At 57.1% G+C, this 16,129-nt stretch overlaps 1 protein-coding gene across 3 annotated transcripts in view; it reads right to left on the reverse strand.

Annotated features, from left to right (window-relative positions):
- The window catches only part of TTC7A (tetratricopeptide repeat domain 7A), a 123,500-nt gene that overhangs the window by 37,596 nt on the left and 69,775 nt on the right, over positions 1 to 16,129 (reverse strand). For all 3 annotated transcript variants that reach the window (XM_033419124.2, XM_004264981.4, XM_049696372.1), the window contains 5 exons: positions 14,974 to 15,078; positions 6,252 to 6,369; positions 4,707 to 4,764; positions 3,447 to 3,519; positions 650 to 810 (listed from right to left, as the gene is read on the reverse strand). In XM_033419124.2, coding sequence (XP_033275015.1) covers positions 650 to 810; positions 3,447 to 3,519; positions 4,707 to 4,764; positions 6,252 to 6,369; positions 14,974 to 15,078 — 515 coding nt within the window. The remainder of the gene's footprint in view (positions 1 to 649; positions 811 to 3,446; positions 3,520 to 4,706; positions 4,765 to 6,251; positions 6,370 to 14,973; positions 15,079 to 16,129) is intronic.

The following is a 16,129-nucleotide window of genomic DNA, read 5'->3' on the forward strand; positions in this document are numbered from 1 at the left end:
CACTCTGACCCAGGGGCCGGGTGAGGCAACCCCTCCCCACTCTAGGATTCTAACCCTCTCATCGTGACAGTTTCTGTTTCCACCGAAGCGTAACCGACAATAAACGCACACACACAGAGGCACACTCATACACGCGTATGTGCACACACATGGCTGGCAGCAGACCGTGCGTCAGACCCTGCCAGATAGGCGTGAGAATGGAGCTTGGAAAAAAGCCAGGTAACTGGTACTGGAAGAGGAGGACCTTTGTCCTTCGTGTATTTGTATAAAAGTAAAAAATAAACTTCTACACAGTAGGTCTTGCTGTATTATATTTGGGATTAGGTAACTAATCCCTTGTCTGCACAGGTTGTTTTATCTACGTGTAGTGTTCCCTAAGCGACCTGTCTTTTAAAGTGAACCGATTTCAGTTCTAATAATCTCTCAAATGCAGGGTGCAGACCAAGAGCCAGGGCTGTCTCCCGAATACAAACAACAGGCTATGTGGAGCTGCCCTCACACCACACAGCAGGTGTGTGCCCTCTGCTCACACCTGGCCAGAACAGAATGCCAGAGCCAGGCTCCGCCCCCACAGGTCCCCGCCCCACCCTGACGCTCAGTGTGTGCACTGACCAGCCCGCCAGCCCAGCAGTGTCCATGGGGAACTCACTTGAAGTTCTCAGGATACTCCGTGATGGCCATGTTGATGACGTCCAGGGCATGCTGATAGTGTTTCTGGGCCGAGAAAAGGAGCGCCAGCAGGTGGAGGGCGTTGGCGTCATCCTTGCACACTTTCAGGGCCTCCTGCAGCTGCTCCATGGCGCTGGAGATCTGCCGGAGAAAGGCACCAGCTGAGCGACCTTCCCCAAGGCCCACACCTCACCCTGGACTCTGGGGCCAGGTGCCAGCCAACAAGGGTGCAGCAGACTCAATGAGACCCCAGGCACTGTGGGGCAGGCAGGGGCTCTGATGAGAAAACACGCCCCCAAATCACATGGCCAGGAGGGATCTGCTGTCCAAAGTCAGGCCCTGGAAGCTAGCGCTGTGCCCACGCAAGAGGGAAAAGAGGGGCAGGTTCACAGAGTACCACGAAGGATCGGCCGGGAAGCACCAACTAAACCGGAGGAGTGGGGCTGCGAGGAGAGGCCACCCGGACCACTGGCTACAGGACTCTTCTCCGAACCTATTCACGCAGTGCTGGGGGCTGACAGATAGATGCTGCCTCCTACTCAGAGGTTCACAGTGGCAAGAGCTTAGGCTCTGGGGTCAGCTGGGGGCATGGATCCCAGCTCTGCCACTTCCTAGCTGGCGCCCAGGGCAGGGGACTTCGCCTGTCTGAGCTGCAGTCCTTACGCTGCAAAGTGAGGATAACGGTCATACCTATGACAGTGGCCGAGAGGGTGAGACGACGTAGGAAAAATGTCCTGCTGAGTACTGAACACGTTTGAAAATGTGAGTTTCCCTCTTCAAGCCCCCAGAGCCCAGGCAGCTAACGAACAGGTAAGACCCTTTCTCTCAGTCCTGAGGGACGTGTTCTCTCAGGCGCTCAGGCCTGGCAGCTGTGTCAGCTCCTGTGACTCTATCCACACCAGGACCCCGTCCTCCCAGGAACCTCGGGAGCCCTTTTCAGAAAGTCTTGTTCTTCACCAAACCTCAGACCCCGGTCTCCAAGGCTCCTTGAGGGGCCTACAGGACACAGGTCAGCTGGGGCCTCTGCACAGGCTGCGGGCACTACTGCCAGGCCCAGAGTCCTCCCACGGGGACCTCCCTTTGTGGAAGGTCATGGAAAGTAAAGGAGGAAGCAAAGGTCAGTGTGGCTCCTGGATGGCCTGCCCATGCCTCCCCAGGGCTGCTCCTGCCCCGCTATTCTGGGCTGGGTGTCCAAATCCTCGGCCCTCACTACTTGAGCAGCAGCCATGCATGCTCTGGGCAGGATGGGCCAGAGGAGCTCAGAGACCCAGGCAGGCAGGACTAGCTTAGAGTTCGTTCAGGGACCTTCAACCCCCTGAGGTTACCAAGATCTGGGTCCCCAAGGACAATGGGTGCCAGGCTCCACTGGCCCGGCCCAGCCATCTCTCTGGGAGGCCAGACGCCATTCATCAGAGGCGGCTGAATACTTAAAGATATTAAAAAATGCATCACCGAAGGTTTATCAGGAACTTGATTGGCAAGGAAAGCACCGGTTCTTTTACAGAGGGCTAAAAATAAACTGGTGTCGGGTATCTTTGCATCCACGCTCCTGGGAGCAGCAGAGCAGACTGATGTTTCTGGAGAGAGCAGCAGAGAGGGACAGGTGCCTCCTCCAGGACCTGGAAGTCAGGAGCCAGGGGCACAGTCGGGGAGGGGCTGGGAACACAGCTCCCTGAAGATGAGACCAGGGGCTAGAAGTTGACATCGACCAGTAAAACCAACCACCCGGCCGGTGGACAAGGCTCCAATTGCCCAGTCTCCAAACGGGACAGGGGACAGGACACTTAGAGCCCCATGGGGTTGCTTCACTCGGTCAGGGTGGGCTCTGGAACAGCCACTGTGCTGGCCTGGCCAGTTCCCAGTTCCTGAGCTCAGGAGAGCTTCAGCGCCTCAGGTGTCAAATGGGGCCACCGGCGCCCTCCTCATCAGACGCAGGGCTCGCCCAGGCCAGTGGGGGTACGGCAGCACCCTCGTCAGCCAGGCTGCCTGTCACCTGACCACGAACAGATGGGGGCTCTGTGGACTCCTCTCCAACAGTCTGGAGCCCAGCCTGGGTCCCTGCTGGCTCGTCTGCAGGTCCCGAGTGGCCCAGCGTCCACGCTCACCCGATCAAAGCCACCGAGAGGTCCTGCTTCACACAGAGCACCAGCCTGCGGGGCACATGTGAAAGCAGAGGCTCTGAGGGGCCTGGGCGACGGGAGCTCTCGCTCGTTTCTGAAAGGCAATGGCTGGGTGGGTTGCCCGGCCTCACTCCCTGGACAGCTTGGAGAAGGAAGGTGGGTCGGCCTGGAGAGCCATGTAGGTCGAAGGTGGTTGGCGGATAGCAGGTCCCCGTCAGGCCCCAGAGGCCGAGCCTGCCGGTGGCGTCCACAGGGTCAGAGGAAAGCTCTGGGTCACACAGAAACAGCTCCACGTGCCAATCACTCTACTCTAGACCCCTGGGGAAAGCTCAACAGAAGGTGAGGACACAAGCAAATGTTTACTGTGGTCACCTGTCAACTTCTCAGGAGACGGACACACTGTAGGAGGAGTGAGGGCAGAGAATAACCCCTTCCTGTGCGCCCACCGTGGGCCAGGGGCTTTACCACATTAGCTGACTTAATCCTTACTAGGGCCCTCTGAGGTGGAGTATGAAGGTGCTGACATAGCAGACAAGGAAACAGAGGCTCAGAGAGGTCAAGTCACTTGCAAAGGGTCACACAGCCGATAAAGGCAGTGGAGCCAGGAGAAGATCAGCAGCCCCCAGAGACCTGGGTGTTAGAATTGTGAGGACTCACCTGGCGGACGAGGGCCAGCTGCAGGGAGACATAGAGGATGACCTGGGGGTCATCAGGCGCCAGCTGCTGGGCTCTGTATGGGGCAAGGGAGCAGCAAGTCAGCCATCAACGTCGACAACCAGTGTGTGACGTGGGTCTCCAGCGTGCCCGCCCCTGTGCTGGGTGCTGCAGGGCCCAATGTTGGAGATTCTGCCTGGGCCCGCTTTGGAGGGTGCCCCGCGGGAGACCATGGCTGGGGCAGAAAGCCCACGGGCAGCCCAAGGCAGGGGCAGTGGGTGCCGAGAGAGCTGGCTCTGGCTGAGGTGGGGGCCGTCTGGGAGGACAGGACTGCTGGGTGGGGGAAGCCCTCTCCTCCGGGCAGCTGTTGACCCGGCTGTGGCCTGGTACAGAGCCTGGAGTCTGCCCTCTCCACCGCACGACAGAAGGGAACGGTTCCCGGAGGATGTGGGGCTGGGATGGCCTCTCTGGGCAAGAAGCGCTGGGAATGAAGAGCCAGCGGGGGAGGGAAGGAGATGTCCCCTGATCCTGGGAGTTCAGAGGGGGTTTGCCAGGATGGGCCTCTCCTTCCTCCCTGGGCTTGAGAACAGCCTGCCCCAGAGGGGAGTTCCCAGGAAGCTGGCATGAGGAGTCCAGGGCAGGCCCCTACCCAGCAGCCGCCATCCGTGCTCTGAGGGACAAAGACACACGGGGCTCATGGGGAAGAGCCCTGCGATGGGCCAGAGGAAGGAAGGGAAGGGGTGCTCAGGTGGGTGCCCGGGCTGTGGTGGAGAGGGGACTCAGCCAGGATGGGCCTGGAGAGGGAGGAAGGGCTGCTGCTGGGGGAGGGGCTTCTCTGCCGCCCCCTCCCTCCCTTCCTCCCTCCTGGACTCTGGGCTCCCAGGAAATCTCTGTGAGGACCTGGGGTAGGGCTCCTCACAGCCCTCAGGTTGCAGAGGGGCCGGGAGGAGGCAAACACTCTTTCTGAGTCCCTGCTATACTTGTAGGTCACTGTGCAAGGTGCTTTCCTGCTATAGCTCGCGTCCCCTGAGCTCAGGGGGACGGGAGCTGAGCCTGGGGGGAGCTCTACTCATGTGGAAGGGCTCAACCCGCCCACCCAACCCCAAAGGCCTGTCCCTGCTTCCTGTGTGAGCTCTCAGAGCCTCGGTCAGCTGGTCAACAACATGGGGACAGAAACCTTTGCTCTGTCTACACCAGAAGGTCTCCTAAGAGAACAGGAGAAGGAGTCCCCTCGAGCAACGCTGCCAGTCGGGCCTCCCTCACCTCTCCAGCGTCTGCAGTGCCTTCCGGTGCAATTCATCTTGCTTGGATTTCAGAGTCGCTGCAGGAGACAGGATGGAGACGAAGCCATGAGGGGGTGCTGGAGGGGGGCCGACCCAGCTCTGTCCCACCCAGGGCACAGAGCTCTGCGGGGAGAGGCCCCCCCGGGACCCCATCCGGCAAATGCTTGCACTCAAGCAGCTCCAGAATGGTGCCACCGTCTGCCCTGGTTACTGGGGGAAGGGGGGCAGGTGTCGCCCTGGTCCTAGCCTCCTGGCATGATTCTTGACACAACAGATCCTTGTACTCCTTTGCCTTCCTTGCCACCTGGGCCACCCTGACCCTTCCAAAGGCCCAAGCCTCTAGGGAAAAGTTACCACCTCTGTCCTGGCCACATGCCTCCCTGGGCTTCCTTACTGATGAGGCTTCTTCTTTTCTACCCATTTCAACAAATTTCAAGTGGACGATTCCATGGCATTAAGTACGTTCGCCATGTCGTGCCACCATCACCACCATCCGTCTCCAGATCTTTCTTATCGCCCCTAACAGACTGTCTGTACCCACTGAACACCAACTCCCCTCCCACTAGGCCACCAGAAACCTCTATTGTACTTTCTCCATGAGGCTTCTTGATTTAACCCAAACCGGGCACGCTTCTGGTAAATGAAATCATCTTTAAATAGGGGAGCACAGGCATTCGAAGCCTTAGCAGCACACTGAACCCCTGGGAAGCTTTAAAATGACTGTTGCCAGGCTCCAACCAGACCAGGTCAAGACGCTGCTGGCATGGCTGGGTGTCAGGGGTCCCCGGCTTACAAAGCAGCCCTGCTTCTAGAGGATTAAAGGCACATGGAGGGTCTCTGCACTCTGACTGAGGGACTGATGACTCCCTCACTGGACCAGTGTGGAGGGATCCCAGGGTTCCTTATCAGAGCCTCACCGATACCTTGAAGACACAGTGACTACTGTCACTCAAGAACGAGCGGCTGGCACGGCACCAGGATCTCACCCCTCTTCCTGCCCTCGTCTTGCCAGCGCCAGCTGTTCTTACCTCTCGTTGTGCGGGGCCTCTGAAGCCTGCTCCCGGGGCGCCGCCTCAATAGGCGGTGTGGGTTGGAGCTGATTACTATTCCGGGTTTGGTCTGGGTGGGGGCCTATCACTCCCTTTCCCTCAAGCTGCAAGGATACAGAAGTAGGTGGCTGCCGATCCCTGGGGGAACACACGGCTCAGCTGGCGGGGTTGGGGATGGAACACCAGACTCCAGGCGGCAAACCCACGCACCAAGCACAAGTATTCAGCAAACGCCTGCTGCGTACCCAGCTCTATGCCATGCACTGGGGGCATTTAAAAGACCCCAGAAGATGACAGTGGTGCTGACGGTAAAGGTGAACCAGAAAGAAGACACTGTGCGGGCAAGGGCTGGTGGCGCATCACAGACGGCAAGCGTCACAGGAGTTCCAGGGGCAGCGGTCCGCGTGGGCTGTGCCGGGGGGCAAGCAGAAGGCCTGGGTCACCCCGAGCAGAGGCTCCTAGGCCCCAGCACTCACCGTCGGTGGCCTGCAGGCTGTAGGTGAGACCCAGTGCCAGGTAGCCCTTGGAGAGGAACTCCCCGGCTTCCTCTCCGAGCTGGATCACCATCATGGCGAAGTGCTGCGCCTCCTTCAGCTGCAAAGAGGAGAGGCGCAGGTCACCGCGGAGGGCCGCCATTCATAGTCGCCAGCCCGGGACCCTCAGAACTGCAATTCCTTGCGCCCGACCACAAAGGCCAGGCGCCTTCCTGAGGCCACACAGTCACTGAATGGAAGGAGAGCTGTTTCTTCCACAAGCACCAACCTGGACCTTTTCCCCCACCCAGAGGCCTTGTGCTCAAGATCACGGGACGCCACCTCTCACAGGGAAAGCTTCCCTTGCTCCAAGGATCCCAGCTCCCCGACAGCTGCTCTGCTGAGAGCCTGGACCCGGGAGCAGGCCAGTCTGTGCCAGCTCCTTTCCTCACTCTGCCCGTGTCCGTCCCTGCCCCGCTCGGCAGAGAGAGGGAAGCGGGAGCAGGGGGCAGGCAGGGCTCGGGGACTGGGCCTCCGGGACACCGCCAACCCTGCAGAGCGGGCAGGCCACCACGCTGGCTCCGGCTGTGGGCTTGCTCCCTGACACCGGGAGCTCTAACTTTTCAGGCCTGGGGTTGTGTTTGTCCTGAGAGCAGGAGGGACTGTTCCAGTTGGAAAGGGACCAACTGGCTCAGGTCACGTGTGCGCACATCACACACAACATGTGACATGGAGAGAGGGGCACGCAGGCAGCCCTCTGGGGCACCCATGGCACGCAGGCCTGTTGGGAGGCAGGGAACAGCTGGGGGCCTCAGCTGTGCCCACTCGGGGCCCACAGGCCTCCCAGAGGGCTCCTCCCTCCTACCCACCCAGGAATGTCATCTGCCCGTGTGCCTGCTGTAGCAGTGTCACCAAGAACAACGGGTACCGCCCTCACCAAGGGGCTGAATGATTCATGCCCACAGCCCTACTGCTGCCCAGGTGTCAGGGCTCCCTTACGTGGAACATCTCCCCTTCCCCATCCGGAGGGGCCCACAAAGTGAAGCTGGGTTCTGGCACCCCAGCCGGTGAGCCCGCACTCTGCTCCCGTCCCTGCTCAGGCGCACCCCACCCAGCAGGAGAGGGACAGTTCTGTGCATCTTGTGGCCTCACCACTGGCCACAGCTGGGGGCACTGGTGGACTCTCCCTCCTTGGAGTATGAGGGGACCCTGAGATAGAGGCCATTAGCCGTGGGGAGGTGAGTTGGGCTGAGTTCACCATCTGGGCACAGCCTTGGTGTGCTATGTGCAGGAAAAAGGCTGATGGAGCAGAGAACCCACTGAACAGAGGGGATAAAAAACCTCAAACTACAAGAGAGGCAGAGCAGGTGAGGTGGCAGCCCAGAGGGAGATGGTGGAAGGGGGGCTGGATCCCAGCGGCCTGGCCACCATCCCTGACAAATGGCAACAATGGCAGCTCTCTACCCCGCTGTGGTAGGGCTCAAGCTGCCGGCCTGGGTAGTGGGCCACCTCCAGGTGGGTGGGCTGGTCACTGAAAGGACATGGGAGTCTGGGGAGCTGGGCCTGTAACACCATCAGGCCTGAGGACTCGGGCTTCGGGGGAGGCAGCAGCTCAGTAAACCCCACAGCTGCCTGCTGCCCAGTGTCCGCTGGCCGGGTGGACCCAAGTCCGTAGATGTGGCGATCTGTCCCCTGGAGCACGTGGCCCAGCAGGACTCAGGAGAGCCGCGGGGCCCTGAAGTCGGAGCCAGGCTGAGTGAAAAGCACAGGACAAGCCTCGCGACACAGGCTCGGCCCAACAGACACGGGGCCTTGAGCAAGTCACTTCAGTTCTACGTCCCAAAGGGCCTTATCTGCAAAATGGGGAGCTGGACCCCCTCCCACAATGTAACTACTCCTCCCTACAAACCTCCACCGAGGCTTCTGCAACACCAGGCTCTATGCTGGGCCTGGCTGGGGAGGCCCAGTGACACGGGGGCAGGATGCCCGGATGAGCACGCACGGAATCCCTAAGGAGGGAGAGACCCCATAGGACAAGGTGGCTCTTAATTAAGGCTCCACTGTATGGTGCTGGCCTGGGGCCATGGGAGCTCCCCAGGAGCAGGCAACCTCCTGGCTGGGGCTGTCCAAGGAGGCCTCGTGGCAGGGGGCGGGCAGGAGGCACCAAGGGAAGGGTAGGTGAGCAACAGCATCTTGCCTCCTTGTTAATATCCCTACTGCTGGTGCAGCTGGTCTCCCACACTGTCTTTAGGCGTCATTATGCCCCATTCAAACAGGAGCGAGCTTTTTATAAACCACCAAGTACGAATTATAAACAGAATTCAGAAACCTCCTGCACTCCACGTGTGTACACTCTTCTCACGGCCATGTCCTTCCTCAGCAAATGCCAGCTTCTACCTCCGGCAGCCCAGGTACAGAGGGTGCCAGGAACAAAGCTCGGCAATTACTGGCAAACAGGGAAAAATTCCTCTCCAGTTTATACATATCATATCCCGGATTAACAAAGCTCACCCTCCTTTAGCTTTAAAAAGTGACAACGTACATCCTTAGCTTGTCCAACTTGTGGTCCCCTCTGACCCCAGGTTAGTAGCTGTCCTTGGCCAGTACTTGCAGCCTTGCCCACATAGTTTAAAATGGTCTTCAGGTGTGGTGTCAGCATCTGTCTCAAATCAAACCCACAAGGCTTCCATGGACCCTTTTCTTACATGGCCGACACCATTTTGATTTCTCTTACCTACCACAAAACAGTTTTTTGCATGTGGAGTCATGGGATTATGAACAAAAAGAAGTATCATCAATTCTCTTAAATGTGATAATATACAATATGATATCATACAGTATTAACAGATTTATACATGGGTGCTCTAACTAGCTAGCAAAAGGGAAAAAGTCACATCAAAAATCAACAAAAAACCCCAATATGTATTTCAAATATAAAATATATATTAAAAATATAAATACATAATGCACAATTCCTGTTCATCTAAGACAGCAGGGGGAATCCTAAAGCCCTTGAAAATATGGTTTTGCCACCTTTGTTCTGAAGTATGATAATCCCGCCTAAATCCAGAGTCAGCACCATGTCCATGGGTAAATTTTCCATGCAGAGAGCAGGACGGCCTAGCAGCTTAGAACACAAGCTCTGGGGCCAGGCTTCCTGGGCTCAAACCCTGGCGTGGCTATTTACTGTGTGACCTTGGGCAAGTCACTTCACTTTGCTGTGCCTCCGTTCCCTCTTCTGTAAAATGAGGATAACGGGCGTGTGTCTCACAGGGTTGCGGGGAGGACTGAATGAGATAAAGACACAATGAATGCTCAGAACGGTGCCTGAATAAACATAAACTACTATTATTATTATTGGTTGTGATTTTAGATCTATAGTTAATCTTCCAGAATTTTTTTTAAGTCTCAGCCTGACGCGTGTGGCGAGTGCCATCTGAATAGAGCCCCTGTCGCCTAAAGCTACATGAGCTCACTGACAAATTAGGAAGGGGCATCAAAGACCCTCCTGGAATCCAGAGAGGGGCCACCACTGTCTGCCTTTTGCCTCTGGCCTGACCCTTCGTCTCAGATAAGCAGCAACTCTACACAAGGACAGCGGGGTCTCCCTGTGCAGTCAGCTGCGCCAGGTCGGTCAACATCTCTGTCCCGTGGTCTGGGACACACATACGTGTAACCACCCACCCACCCTGTCACAACACTCACCTCTACTGTGGGTAATACACTCGGATATTTTCTGTGCTATTCTGTGATTGTCTATTTCTTTTTTGAAAAAGTTCTATTTCACAGTCCACTAATGGGTCTCAACCTACAGCGTGAAAAGTAAATGGCTGATTGATCCACCCAGCGCCTGCCCATCTACAACCACCCAGCCGTCTAGCACCTCACCTGCCCTTTCCAATCTCCACATACTTCCTCCTGTGGCCTCCAAAGTTACCAGCTAATGGCTCTGGAGTTGTGCCGCTGCTTCTGCAAGATCCGCTCGGGTTACAGCACTGGGACCTCCTTGCTCATCAACATACTTCCAGGGTGAGGGGTTTCCAAAACTTTCAACCATTCTCCTCCTACACCGCTTTTTAATACCTCCCTTCCTGTGGAGGCCATGTAACTTTGTCACAAAACCCACGTGGAGATCCTTTCTCTCTTCCTCCCTTGCAATTCTAGAGCAGCTGGGTGCCCACCTGGCGTGTCACAGCACGGCAGCCACTTGATGGAACGGGTGTCTTACAGCTTAGGTTCTGAGGCACAGGGTGCTTAGGGGACCTATCCAAGGTCACCCGGCTGGTAAGTGAGAAAACTGAATTTCCAACCCAGGTCTTCTGAGTCTACGCCTGGATCTTTCTGAGCTGCCTGATTCACGGCTGCCCTCTGTGGGTCTTCATTTTTCTCCTCTCTGTCCCTTTGGGAAAAGGATGCATCGAAGGATGTAACGTTTTCACCCTTTGCTTTTGCCTTCTGTAAGTACGGAAAGCATTCCCACACCTTTCCAAGTTCCTGCATCTCTCTAGTTCTCCTCATTTGGTCCCCACACAGATAGGCTCCTGGCCTGTATACTCTGCTCTGGCTCAGGCTGCCCGGTTCATCTTGCAGCGGGCCAAAGAGCTTGCACCCCTGGAATCTTCACTTCTTCTTCCCTCCCTGGGAACCAGAGAAAGGTCATTTCTGAGCCCCCAGAGCTCTGCTTAAACAGCACCTCCAGTTTCTCCTTAGTTGCTTCCCATAGGATCCAGGACCTGTTGTTATCTGCTCTACTGAAAATGCACTTTTTTCTTCCTGGAAGGAACAGGTACGCTTCCTAATTTCCACAAGCTCGTGGCAGGAGAGCTGGCATTCTTTCTGGCCTCCTGAACACTTAATCCATCTTCCTGGCCCTCCCCATCCCTGAATCTCAAAAATGAAGGCAAAAACACAAAGGCACATCCTTCCTGAGAGTCGGCTACAGGGATGGCTGCCATTTACCAGGTACCTCCCACATGCTATATAAGAGGGACACTGCTCAGCTCTGATAGTCAGAGCCACCCTGTAACAGTGGATGTGACTGTTTCCAGGTTACTGATGAGGCACAGAAAGGGTAACTGACTCACCCAAAGTCACACAGCTAGGAATCTGAACCCTATCCTCTCAGCCTCCAAAGCCTGCACTCCTTCCACCATCCCATCCCACCCCCTTAGGGGAAGAGGCCGAGGCACAGCACCGCAGACCTTTCCAAAGATGAGCATGGCCTGCTTTTCCATTCCACAACCTCCTCTCCTTCTGTGTGTGACACACAGGCACACCCCCATCTCCTGTCCTCCTAGAAAGGTTTTAACTTTTTTAATTAAATGAATTTGAACTAATTGTGTTTGGAGGGATGTGAAAAAATATTTACAGCTCCCTTTTCTCCTGCCCCAAATAACTGGCTGGGGACCCCGGCAAGATGCTGGTCATGCTGAGGCAGGGAGCTGCCCCACTGCTGTCACTGGGTCAGAGCCTGGGACGCCCTCCCCCACTGAGGCAAGCCTCAGGCTAAGCAGCGGGGCCAGTGCTCTCAAACCCAGGGCAGCCGGCATGGGACAATGCCGGCACCTCTGCCCAGGCCCCTCCTCACCTGCCCTCACCCAGGGGCAACCTTGATCTCAGACCCAGACCCAGTCTGGAGCATCCTACGCTGGCTCTGGGCATAAGGACAGGACGCGGGGACAGCAGGTGCTCCACCTCTGGGCACACGGCCACCTGGTCCGCTTTCACCCAGCACAACTCGTTTTTCCAGTGTCCCAGTTTCAGCCTCCCTTCCTGCAACCCGGGCCAAACTGTTTATCCCCAGATCTCGGGCCCCAGCTCATGGGGCTTGGCTGGGCAATGGCCGGGCCTGCTGGGGGCTGAGGTGAGCCAGGACAGCTGTGAAGGCAGGAGGCGGAGGTGGCATCGGTTGCCTTGCAGGATCTGTGCCCCGTTATAAAGCACCAGCACCCCTCTGCCCTCCCGTCAGACCCATTCTTCCTGCTCTCGGCCCTGAGGACAGAGAGTGCTGGGCTGCCCCTCTCCTGGCCTCCTAGGAGAACAGGCTGCCCCGGGCCACCTACAGCCTGCTCTCAGCCCAGCGCCAACCCAGGGAGCCAGGGAGAACCGTGAGCCAGATGTAGACCTCCCACACCTGTCCCTCGTGGACTGCTGAAGCAGGTGTTATTCTGTATTTCTGAACACCTACTATGTGCAGGGTTCTTTGTGGGAGAGAAGGGCTGAGGGTGTGAGAAACAGTAAGTGAAGAAGCTCCCCGTTTAGATAGAAAGGCAAGTACCAAACAAGGCAGAATTCCTTGACAAGTGACTGTGCTCACTGGCAAGTAGGATTCATCCAGTAAGCACTAGGCATTAACTCTGGGCTAGGGTTTCAAGAAAGAAGAGAGCGAGTTCCTGCCTTCAAGAAACACACACGCAGCAAAAAATGCAATGCCTTGTGCTAAGTGTCCAAGGCAGGTAGGGAGGCACAGGAGGTTTTGTTCAGGGCAGGGAAGGCTGCCTGGAGCCCAGCCCCAGCCCTCCAGCAGGACCACGCTCTAGCCTGTACCCGAGTTAAACCCTGGCTCAAACCAGCCCCCAAACCCAAATAAACTTCTCCGCTGAGGTTAAACAACTCACCCTCCTCCCCCATTCTGAGGTCCAGTCTGCATGTTTAAGTTTCCTTTTGGGCTTTTCTATTTATGTTGTCATTGATTACTTTGCTCCTAACTCATCTGTTTTCAATTTGGACTGATTGGATCCTAATTTTATTACCATGTAATCTGAATGCACATAATCACTGTAATTATGCTGCTGAGGGAAACAGCTCCTCCGCTGCGGAAAGACCTACATTTAGGGTTTGCCAGCAAGGGCGGCCATTGGCTGGGTGGACCCACAGCCAACTCAGAGCTGGCAGCCCTTGGGAGCACAGATGCCCTCCCCGCCCCGCTCCTGGCAAGGCGGGTATTTGGGCTTCATCCCAGGGATGCACTTGAGGCCCCTCTCAGGAGCCCTGGGAACACACAGGGGTGTGAGCCACGGGTCAGCGAGCCCACCCTCTGCATCCTCCAGCTCACGCCACCACCCACTGCTGCAATGCGCTCAGACTGGGTCCCCACTCTGCCGTCACCCACATCTCAACGGCACCCTACCCTCTGGGGTGTAAGACGCTAATAGTCTCCCTAAAAACACTTGGGGGACGAGTTTCCCCACTAATCATGCGGCTGAGGAAAGCAAGCTGTGATGGAAGGGCCCGCCACTGGCCCACCTCGGAGCCCAGTCCATGGCCTCCTCCTCCTGGAAGCCTCCCTGACCTGTCCAGCCCTCTCCATACTTTATGTCATTTACGCCACATATGAGGAACAGTGAAACTCTTACCCACCTCATCACGAAGCCTCTTCCAAATGCCTAGAGCCTATTATAGATCAGTCTTATAGAAAAACATCATAAAGTCTGGGGCCAAAAGCCATGCTCTTCCCTCCCCCATCGTCCACAGTCGTTTGGGGCCAAGGCAGGGCCATGTGTGCATATCATACATGGGGACCTGAGGACCAGGGAACAGAGGGAAAGGCGCTGCTTCCTCCCCCCTCCACCAATCGTGCGAGGGAGTCAGTCCCTGCAGCACAGGGGGGATGAGGCCTGCTGGGCGGTGAGGCGGGACCCCTCGGAGAGGGTCCTCAGGATACCTGATGGAGTCTCCCCTCCCAGGACTGGAGGAGCTGGAGAGGCTGCTAATTCTCAAGTGCCTGCTGTAGGCGCCTGGAGCCTGGCCCCTTTGCCTTGGAACAAGCTGGGTACCCGACAGCGAGGGTAGGCTGGGGTGTCACGACATCAGGAAGGGGAGGACCATGTACGGGAGAAGCTCCCCCTTTGGGAGACGCTGGGCCAATGAAGGAACTGGGCTTATTTAGCCTGAAGAGAGGAGATGTGGGTGGGGCTGACAGCCAACACATGGGAGAGATGCTGCACTGTCCTATGTCACTCAAGAGGGTGGAAACAGGACCTCCCCTGACATCAGGAGGCTGATGTGGACCTGAGGAAGCCAGGAATGTAGGCAAGGGAGCTCCCAGCGGGAGGAGACAGCCGTGCAGAGGCCCCGCCGCTAGAACCCCCAGGCTGGGAGCAGCAGCTGGGAGCCTGGCGGAGGGAGCACCAAGGCGAGGCCTGGGGCTCTGGGTTCCTGGCCCAGGGCTCTTTGCTCACTCCCCCTGCTGACCTCCTCGAGGTAAAGTGCTGCTGGCCAGAGGGCACACGTTGAGCTCATCTTTAGTTCAGTCGCCTCAGCAGAGCGGTAAGCAGGGAGCTGAGCACAAGGTGGGAACCAGGGGGCTGGAGCCCAGAGGAAGGAGGGGGGCTGACAGAGAGGCCACCTTCCCATTGGCCAGGAGCTGGTTCTGACTCCAAATGGTGCGTTGGCCCAGGTAACTCCAAGGTCCTGCCCACTGCCCCTGCTGCTGGTCAGGCGGGGGGCACCCCAACTTTTGACTCCACATTTGGCTCCCTGGAGACATTCAAGGCTGAACCACAAACCTGACACCATCCTGAGTTGGGGATGGAGGCTGGAGTTTTCTCAGAAGCCATGCTCCACCCCCCTCTCCCCTCCAGGCCTGCCCGCCTCGAAGCTCCCCACGCTCCCCCGCTCCTTACACACACAGCGAGGTGCGCACACTATCACCTGGCGCCCACCTGCCACCATCCTCCCACAGGAAGCCGCCAGGACCTGGGCCCTGACCCCGTAGCTCACTCACCCAGTGCAGGGACCCTATGCAAAGCTTGGCGGCCATCAGGGGCACCGTGGGGTCCGAGGGCCGCAGCTTCATGCACTCCCGCAGCAGCGACACGGCATAGGATGACTGCAGGAGAAAGGGTGGGCAACACAGTCACTCGCAGCCCTGGGCTGCGGCAGACTGGGTGCCTCATGCCCACAGTGGGGGCAGCTCCCAAACAGCCAGCCCCGGCTCTGCACCCTGTTCCTCCCAAGCCAGGAAGAGGCCCAGCGGGAGGAGCCCAGGCGGTGGTGGCAGGCAAGTCCCCCTCCCCGCCCCGGGTCTCAGTTTCCTCATCTGGAGAATGAAGGCTGTGACCCTTGCCCAGAAGTGATGTGATAAGAGCTAAGGTGAGAACAGAGGGAAGCTCTTCAAAAGGAATTCAAATGTGAACCACAGAAATTTTAGAGGTAGAAGGAATTCTCTCAGACCCCTGAGTTCAACACCCTCAGTTTATAGGTGGCAAGATGAGGATAAGCTCACATGGGGACCGGAGGCAGGACCAGTGGTGGGGAGTGCGGGGAACATAAAGGCCGGCAGAGAAGCAGCAGGAGAGAAGCCGTGGGGATGGGGCCACACTAGACGTGCTGAGGATGGCCAAGTGCGGAAGGCCTGCAAAACCCAGCTCACAGGCCAAATCTGGCCCTCTGCCTGCTTTTGTTAATAAAGTTTTATTGGAACTTGGCCACGTCCATTCATGTGGATATTGCCTATGGCTGCTTTTGTGACGCAAAGGCAGAGTGGAGTAGTTCCCACACAGACTGTTTGGCCCGCAAAGTCAAAAATGTTTACTCTCTGACGCTTTACAGAAAGTGTGCTGACCCCTGTTCTAACTGCTTTATAAATATGAAGTCATTTGCTTTTCACAGCTCTATGAGGTAGGTAGCTATGTCCCTATTTACAGATGAGGAAACTGAAATGCAGAGAAGTTAAATAATGTGTTTGAAGCCACACTGCCCCTAAGTGGCTGAGCTGGGGTTTGAGCAGTCTGGCTCTAAGCTTGTAACCACTGCCCTATGCTGCCTCTGTGGTGACTACCTTGGCCAGAGAGGAGGCCTCTCTCTCCCTGCTCTACACACACACACACGCACGCACGCACGCACGCACGCGAGTGTAACTACAATTCCCACAAGCTGGG

The sequence above is a fragment of the Orcinus orca genome, chromosome 13 (assembly GCF_937001465.1).
Source record: "Orcinus orca chromosome 13, mOrcOrc1.1, whole genome shotgun sequence".
Lineage (NCBI taxonomy): Eukaryota > Metazoa > Chordata > Mammalia > Artiodactyla > Delphinidae > Orcinus > Orcinus orca.